Source organism: Mesoplodon bidens (assembly GCF_964165515.1).
Source record: "Mesoplodon bidens genome assembly, chromosome: X".
In the NCBI taxonomy this organism is placed as follows: domain Eukaryota; kingdom Metazoa; phylum Chordata; class Mammalia; order Artiodactyla; family Ziphiidae; genus Mesoplodon; species Mesoplodon bidens.
Genome location: NC_138163.1, coordinates 23,866,736 through 23,875,886, shown reverse-complemented (window position 1 = coordinate 23,875,886; position 9,151 = coordinate 23,866,736). Strand labels below are relative to the sequence as shown.

The window sequence follows — 9,151 nt, the reverse complement described above, 5'->3', positions numbered from 1 at the left end:
GCCAATGGGGGTAAGGGCTGGGGGTGAGGCATTTGCAAGAGCCAACTGTGTGCAAAAATTAGGAGGAAAAGCGAGCACCACAGAGAAAGACACAGAGAAGGGGGCTCTTAGGGAGAAATGAAACCAAAGAGAAAAGGAGAGAAAAAAACATTTAAAAATTGGAGCAACAGAAAAAAAGAGAGGGAGATAAAAACCCACATACTGAGAGAGGCAGAAACTCTAAAGATGGGGAGAGAGAAGAGGGAGAAGCTAAGACAAAGAAAGCAGAAAGAAGAGGGAGGTGCCTCGGGCAGAGAAAGGTCAGAGTCAGTCAGACAGAGAGCCGAAGACAGACCAAGGCTCACTCAGGGACACTGGAGAATCACTGGAACAAAGAAAAGAGAGAATGACAGCGAGGAACAGGACAGAACACGTGAATTCAGACGGAGCCAAGGACGCTCAGAGTAGAGTCGTGGGACAACCTACAGGAGAAAAACCAGGTGTCAGAGAGAATCATACAGATTGAGACAGGCAGCCAGATGCCCACACAACAGTCAAAGACAAACTGAATGAAGAGGGACAGAGGGGGAAAGAGAGGGCACAACAGAGGCAGTGACTCATACCAACAGAGTGCCAAGGACACCAAAACAGAGTCCAGACAGGAAAAGAGAGAGCAGGGCTACAAAACAACAGAGAGAAAAAAAGAAGGAACAAGAAGGGGAGGGGGGAGAGAGCGCAAAGGAGAGGGAGCCAGGGAACCGTGGGAGAGTGCGAGGCTCTGGCTTGGCTGGGCCTCTGCCCCTCACACGATGAGCCTAGTGGTGAGGTAAGAAGCAGAGTGGGTCAGGGGCAGACGAGGGCCTCTCAGGGGGCCTGGGATGGTGGGTAGGTGAATACTAGGCAATGGGACACCACCTTTTGTAGGAGAGAAAGCCGCTCAGAGCAAAGCCCAGGCCGCAGGCACCCTGCAAGTGGACAGGGTTCTCTCCCTGGACGTGCAAGGCTCGGATCAGGACGGGGCAAGAGGTGCTAATGTTGAAGGAAAGATGAAAGAAAAATTGGGATTGGTTCCAGTAAAAGCAGAGAAGGGCTAAGAAAAAAGTACTGCAGAACCAGGCAACACAGTGCATCATCTGATTAACAGGCTAGAAAAACATGTACCCTTTCTTCCTGTAACTTTTCGTTTCTCTTTTTTTCTGCAGATATTCTCCGTTGTTCATCCTTTTCTTTCTGTTCCTTCAGCTTTCGCTGCTTTTCTTCCATCTGTTTTTCGTATAGGATCTTAGACTTTCTTTCTTTTTCAAGTAGTTGTGTCTCTTTATTAGCTGAAATATTCCAAATGCAAGGTAAGAGCCAAGAAAATATTTAAGTTTTCCACATTACAGACCGAGAAGGAAAAAGTTTATATTTTATTCTCTTTCTTAAAAATAACATAACCTGTGCTAATGACTAAAGACTTATTATATAAGTGAACAGAGATGGCCACAAAAGAACCATTTCCACTGGGTGTTCATTTAACTCCTGAGAATTGAATTGGCTTAGATGACTCTCCTCCTGTCCGAACTAAAATTCCAAATTCAGAAGAAATATTTTCTTTCATGTGATGTTTCTGCTGACTTGAGCTGAAGTCAAACCCCATCAGATTAACATGCTATACATTAAAACAAGACGTAAAAAAAACACATGGCCAGAATATATGTTTTTTTCCCTTCTACTAGGAAACTTCTTTTCAAAGGCCTCATCTAGACAGACCATATTAAGCATGCCAGTTTGACCTTCGTGGGCTTTAGGCACATACCAAATTACTGACCAGCATGATGTTTTCCTGCATTCAAATTTCCCCTCACTAAAGCCTGGAGAGCCATCTATGCAGCTGTAAAATACTCTTCTAAAGAGCTACAGGAAGAAACAGCTCCTCACCAAAAGACAATTGCTATTTTATCTAAATGAACTTGAGCACTAGTTTTGCAGTGGATTTACAGGGCCAGCTGAGAAAAATACATAGTTGAAAAAGTATTCTCTCAAGGTATAGAAAGATTATTCTTTTAGATCCTAACTGATACAAAGTTACACTTGAAAAGCATAGCAATCAGTGAAAGATACCATATCTATGTTAGGATTATTAGCAACTCCATTTTTTGGGTTTTTTTGGGGGTTTTGTTTTTGTTTTAGAACCCACCCCCAGCAGTGAAAGCAGACTGCTAACCACTGGACCGCCAGGGAATTCGCTCATTTTTGTTTCTAAGTCATTTTTCTGAAATCCCGTTTTGCTTGTTTCTACAAATGTTGAAGAAATTTTCATACCTTAATTTTCAGAAAATTAAAGCTAACAGAAACTACTAGTTCAAAAATAAAACAATTTGGTCAAATATTTTTCATGGACCTTCTTTATCTCATTTAGTATAAGCTCTTAATCCAGTATAACACATACTGTAAAACGTGTAATCTATCGTATGAACAGATTAAAAAGTACGTAAAACCACTTTGGAAATATATAACCTTAAAGTAAAGTTCATTCATCTTAATTTTTTAAAAAAGTCTAAAATATACCATCATCTTGTCTTTTTTTCTCCTCTCTGCGCTCCTTTGCTAATCTTTGCTTTACATCATTTTTAAGCACAGATCCATCTATTACTAAAAAAAAAGAAAGAATACAGTTAGACATAGGATATCAAACTTTAAGGATATAACACTTTGACATCTATCAAAGCATTCTAGAAATTATACCTGGTTTAAATGCTGATTTTATATTTGAGGGCTGTGATGGAAGAGTGCTAAAGCTACCCTGACTCCGTCTTTCTTCAGCAATGGCATTAGCAGCAGCAACTAAAATACAGGGAGATAAAGGAAAGGGATTCGATATTAAGAATATAAACAGTGGGACCTCCCTGGTGGCACAGTGGTTAGGAGTCCGCCTGCCAATGCAGGGGACGCGAGTTCGAGCACTGGTCCGGGAGGATCCCACATACCCCGGAGCAAGTGGGCCCGTGTGCCACAGCTACTGAAGCCCGCACACCTGGAGCCTGTGCTCTGAGACAGGGGAGGCCACTGCGGTGAGAAGCCCGCGCACCACAACGACCCAGCTCGCCACAGCTGGAGAAGGCCCGCGTGCAGCAACGAAGACCCAACACAACCATAAATTAATTAATTAATTTAAAAAAAGAAAGAATACGAACAGCTAATCCAGGGGTGGCAAAGCACAGCCAATTGTATCTTCGATGATAAAGGACAGAATCTCTTCTACAAGACAAAATCATGATAGACTCTGGGTCAGCAAAGACATACTGAGTACCTATGATGTTCAACAATAATTCAACAAAGAATTAACAGTGTTTACCGTAGACATGCCAGCCTATCTGTGCACACAGAGTTGTCAGCAGAAGTAGCAGCACGAGCTGGTGGGTGAGCAAGAGCTAATGATTAATAGCTTTCAAAAATGCCTCAGACAGACATTACAGCAAGTACTAGAAAAACTGAGCTGGCAAGGATTTGGAAAAATGTTTCGCCATAAATTGGGGGAATTTAGAAGATTTGGAGTTTATGGATCTGAATTTGGATGCAAAAGTGTCAACGGTGAGAGCCTCAGAGATTGGGCCCAATATAAGGAGTACATTTATAAAGTACCTAAATCAGGGGCTTCCAACCCTGGCTCCACACGAGTCACCCAAATTGCTTTTAAAAAAAATTAGCAAAGCCTTCCCCTCCCTGCCTCCACTCTCTGAGAATGGGGCCCAGGCCTTTGCAGTTGCTAAAAACTCTATTCTGATGCACAGTGAAGGTGAAGAAAACACTCAAGAAATTGCCAATGTGATGGTATTTTTCTAGGTAGGAAAATGTCAAGCAAATAAATATAAATTATATAATATAAATTTACACATCTTGTGTGAACAGGTAGAAAATGGCAAATAAACTTCAATAAGGGTGAAATATAAGAGTATGGGAGCACAATTTGAGGGAAAGTAAGAAAAACTAAAATTCTAAGATGATACAAAAACAAGTTCTTGGGGAATTCCCTGAACTCTAATTCCATATACGGCTGTATCTAAAATGCCCCATAGTACCAGGCATCTTCAGGAAGGAGCTGGAGAATAACACTGAAAACTCTCTTCTACTCTCATATAAAAGCACAGGGAATATGCCCCTGTGATACTGCATACAATTCTGGGTTCTACATATCAAGAAAAATATAAAACAGTTGTAGATGGGCAACTATAAAATAAGGGAATACAGGGACTGTGGTTGTACTCAGAATGAATGGACTTTGAGATGTTACTTGCCACTGAGGAAAAATATCTGAGAGCCATTTTATAGAGTAAACTTGAAAGTGATATCACAATTGTTGCCATAGAGATCGCCATTTCAAAAGGGGAAAAGGATTTTTTTTTTAAATCTCAGAGACCTAACAGCTTAGATATAATCCATGATCTAGCTATTTGAAGATTAGATTCTTGTCAGCTTCTTCAGTTATTTAATTAGCATCAATCTTGTGGACCACGATTATCCTCTGAATTTGAGTACTAATGTATTAAGAAAATTCTTAACTATAGTCTGTAAGTTAATTAAACCATCCTACACATCTTCCCTTCTACTCACAACATTTCTATGTGAGCATAGAGAAAACCACTGTTGCTTCTACACATTCAGTTTTCCTGCTTAAAAGTCCTAAGGAGGGCTTCCCTGGTGGCACAGTGGTTGGCGGTCCACCTGCCGATGCAGGGGACACGGGTTCATGCCCCGGTCCGGGAAGATCCCACATGCCGCGGAGCAGCTGGGCCCGTGAGCCATGGCCACTGAGCCTGTGCGTCCGGAGCCTGTGCTCCACAACGGGAGAGGCCACAGCAGTGAGAGGCCCGCGTACAGCAAAAAAAAAAAAAAAAAAAAAAAAAAAAAATTCCTAAGGAAAGTCCATATTTTGGCATAATTTAGTTGGCCATAAGGACAATTTTTCTCAAAATGTACAATTTTACCAGATTTAAGATCTTATTAATCAGAAGTAACCTAAGAAATAGCTGTGGTGGCAATAATGAACCAAATCATATAAGGTTATAATATCAAATATGATTTTTATTTATTTTTTTTAAATTTTGGCTGTGCCGCACCACTCTCAGTTCCCCGAGCAGGAATTGAACCCGGGCCACGGCAGTGAGAGTGCAGAGTCCTAACCCCTGGACCACCATGGAATTCCCCCATTCTCCTTCTATCATGGGAAAACAACAAACTCAATCATCCTAGCCATCTAGCCCAATAAAAACCTCAGAATGAAATGAACCAAAAATAGATGCCACTAGGATGCCAAAATTAAAGAATGCTTTACACTTGATAGATTTCTAAAAGATGTCATTGAAATTTTGAGGCCTCTCCTGGACATAAAGCATTTTAGGTCACTACTGACTTCAACATAGTGGAATATTTCTGCTTCTCTCCAGAAGCCCCACTCCCGCTTCCTCAACACACACACACACACACACACACACACACACACACACACACACACACACACACACACACACACACACACACACACACACACACACACACACACACACACACACACACACACACACACACACACACACACACACTCTCTCTCTCTCTCTCTCTCTCTCTCTCTCTCTCTCTCTCTCTCTCTCCCTCCCTCCCTCCCTCCCTCCCTCCCTCCCTCCCTCTCTCTCTCTCTCTCTCTCTCTCTCTCTCTCTCTCTCTGTGTCACACGAGCTCTGCTCCACTAGGGCAAGTTAAATGCAAGAAAGGAAGGAAGAACACTTTTCCATGACAGTTAGTTCAAGAATCTTCCTAAAGCTGCACCCAAGCACAATCACCCCAAAATGCTTAATCCCATGAGATGCCAATGATAAATACTCATCCCAGTACTTATTAGCAATTCTGTACTGTCCGCCTCAGCTGCTGCTCTTGACATCACTCTCAGAGTTCGACCTAAAATCTGTAGCCCCACCCCTCCATGACCTTTCTTCTGTACTAATTAGAAACATTAGATCACACAAACTAGTAAACTAGTATTTCTCATTAGGTAGCAAAGGGCGTAGGTTGCAAAAAAAATGATTGAAAGGTTTTTTAAAAATTATTATAAGAAGGGCTAGGGCTAACTGCTACAGATTAGCGGATACAGTGCTACTCACCATTATTTGGATAACAGAATAAAAAGAAGCAATTGCTACAAAGTCTTATCTTGCGCTCCTGCTGGATGTAGCCCTCAAAGTGTAGGCTGAGGGGTGTCTAGCAGCAGACTCTCTTCCAGCAGCCCAGTCCCTGACCCTTCTTCGCACAGTTGCCGGCCCAGTCCTGGATCCACCCTCATTCAAAGCTGAGCAGTTGGGAGTGCAGATCCATTCCACCCATACCAAGGGTCTCTCTTCATGGCCTCATTACAGTTTGCATGTCATTAGGCCAGGGAGAGGGTGAGAAAATGTTTAGAAAATAATAGAAAACCAAAGACATTTGCAATCAGGGAACCACAAAAATAAGGCAGATTCAGGGAGCTTTGCCTAAAACAGCAACAAAGTCTACTCACTGTTATTTGGATAACAGAAAAGAAGCAATTGCCACAAAGTGGCAGAATATTTCACTGACTCCTTGTCCCCTTCAGGAAAATGCTGAGACCATGAAGTAAGTTCTTTCTGGTCAAGGTGGTCCTCTGTAAAAGTTTAACATGTGATGTTTTCAATTCCTAATACAAAATGGGCAGCAAGGAGGTCAACTAGTTCTCGGTTAAGCCTTTTTTTGCTTAAGTTTTTAGTCTGAAATACTGTGAATTCAAGCAACTGTCCCATATAAAATTTAAAAATACTTTTCAACATTCAGTATGCAAATACTTTGGGGGGCTATCCAGAAGGCCGGTTAGTTTAAATCAGTGAAATAATTCAATGTCAGAGGACCTTAGGTGTCAATAAGCAATAAAACAATGAATTTATTGCAAACTCTCCCTGTAGGTTAACCATAATAAGCTAGAGACAGAAGAGTTTTTCACGCTATGCAATAATGCAAGTGTTTTTGCTTCTGACATTATTCTCTGGGGAGTTGATTCAAAGCGTTCTGAAGTAACATAAACCCTCCCAATCGCAGCCGGTCTAATTTTTCAACTGCAAATGAAAAAAATCCCTAAGGATTTCAGTAAACTCAGCAAGGCTGTTTTATTCAAGCTCATATAGGAGGAAACTAGCCCGAGAATTAAAAGCAACCTCCCACAAGCAAGAAATACTATCTCGCTCAAGTAGCAAAGCAGTCTCCTGGGCTAAGCAATGCCAAATCCTGCCAAATTTTATAAAATTAACGTTTTGGGGGGTACTTTTTGGCGATGGGACCAGTTTAGAAGAAAGCACTCTGAAGCCCTGAGTCCCGTTCAGTTCAGCCTAGGGTCTGCAAGATGTCCCACGGAAGGTGACATCCTGGCGAAGGCATGTGCTGAGGCAAACCAGGAGGAGCAAGGGGACCAAGTTTCATCCCAAATTTCAAAGCCAGACCCCCAAGGCCCCCTCCTCACCGGACCTTAACCAGACCTTGACCAGGAGGATGCGTGAGAGACCGGGGTTGCGACCGTGGGAGAGGATGAAAGCGCGAGCGCCCCGGGCAGAGGGAAGATTCCAGGGCTGCCCCCAGCCACGAGGGCTGTCCCGGCGCCCGCACCTCCCGGGCAGCGGCACGTCCGTTCCGGCGGCTGCGAGGGCGTCCGCCTCTCCCCAACGGCAGGCGGGGCTCCGGGCAGTCCGCGGGCTACGGGGTGCCAGGCCCCCGCCCTCCCGCCCCAGCAGCGCCCGTTAGTTCTCTCGCGCCCCGCCCGCCCGCGGGGCTACGGCCGTTGGCGGTGGCAGCTGGGCTGCGGGACTTGGGCAGTTGGTGGCGCGGGCCGGCCGTCTCCCCTCCCGCCCGCGTCCCCTCTCGGCGCCCCATCCCGTCCCACGGCGCTCCGGCGGGGGTGAGGGGAGCACCCGACGGCGCGCGAGGCGACTCCGGAGTGAAGGTTTCCGGCGCGGGTCGCGCCGCTCCGACAGTCCCCGGGGCCGCGGGAACCCCGCCTCCCGCGCGGGGCCGAGCCCCCCCGAGAGCCGCCGGCCCGCTCACCCATCCGTTCCCGCAGCCCCTTCAGGGATGTGCCACCACCGGCGCGCTCCGCCATCTTCAGAGCAGCCGAGCGGGGAGCCGCCGCAGGCGCTGGGACCCCAGTGCGCAGGCTCTGGCGCGGCCGCCGCGGGGGCCGGGGCCTTGGCGCCCGGGGGCGGGAAGGGGCGGGGCCCAAAGAGCCGCCGCGCCCGCCTCGGACCGGCGATTGCCGAAGCACTGCTTTTGTTTTTTTCTTCTCTGGAAGAACATACTTTATTTATTTTTTTTCTTTATTTTATTTTTATTTTTTTTTGCTTTATAACAAATTTAATCAGTTATACATATACATATGTTCCCATATCCCCTCCCTTTTGCATCTCCCTCCCACCCTCCCTATCCCACCCCTCCAGGCGGTCACAAAGCACCGAGCTGATCTCCCTGTGCTATGCGGCTGCTTCCCACTAGCTATCTACCTTACGTTTGGTAGTGTATATATGTCCATGCCGCTCTTTGAGCAACAAGTGGTGAGCCGCTGGGCGGCGACCACCTGGTGTAAATAAACCCTCTCCTACGTCTCGCGCTCTCCCCGCACCCTCCATCCTGGATGCCAGCCAATCATCAGCCGGCGTGGCCCTCCAACACTCCTTTTTCCTTTTCATCTCTTTTACCTAGAAATGCAGTAAAGTTCTTTCCTTTCTTCATCCGTTCACTTAGGGAGCACTTCCTGAGTGCCTCCTGGGTGCGCTTGCATCAAGAGTTTGCTAGTCTTTGAAACACAACAGAAAGGCCCAAGTTGGGTGAAGAGGCCTAGAGAGGGGTTGGGAGAGAGATAGGTTCCTGTGAGGTGCTAGGGGTCCTGATCATGAGTAAAGACTTTAAGTTGTTGAGAATAAATCGTGACACTGTTAGGTCTCAAGGTTGTGTGAATTATCTTAGGGTGTTTGTGGGTCTTTAAAATGAAGGAGAGGACTTATTGGTGTTAATCTCGCCAGATAGATATATAATATTCGTAAGTGATTAGTATCCAGAATGCATAAAGGTTTAAAAATTACTTAGGGCTTCCCTGGTGGCGCAGTGGTTGAGAGTCTGCCTGCCGATGCAGGGGACACGGGTTCAT

General features: G+C 45.4%; 1 protein-coding gene across 3 annotated transcripts in view; it reads right to left on the bottom strand.

Moving 5' to 3' along the window:
* MAP7D3 (MAP7 domain containing 3) overlaps nt 1-8,472 on the bottom strand; it is a 35,494-nt gene extending 27,022 nt beyond the window's left edge. For 2 of the 3 annotated variants that reach the window (XM_081222568.1, XM_081222569.1), the window contains exons 1-4: nt 8,056-8,472; nt 2,707-2,805; nt 2,530-2,613; nt 1,141-1,304 (exon numbers count right to left, since the gene is read on the bottom strand). In XM_081222568.1, the coding sequence (XP_081078694.1) occupies nt 1,141-1,304; nt 2,530-2,613; nt 2,707-2,805; nt 8,056-8,110 (402 nt within the window). In that variant the 5' untranslated portion in view covers nt 8,111-8,472. Of the gene's footprint in view, nt 1-1,140; nt 1,305-2,529; nt 2,614-2,706; nt 2,806-3,155; nt 3,220-3,316; nt 3,392-8,055 lie in introns of those variants that run through there. The other variant, XM_081222567.1, reaches the window with a different exon arrangement.
* Between the last annotated feature and the right edge of the window lie 679 nt (nt 8,473-9,151).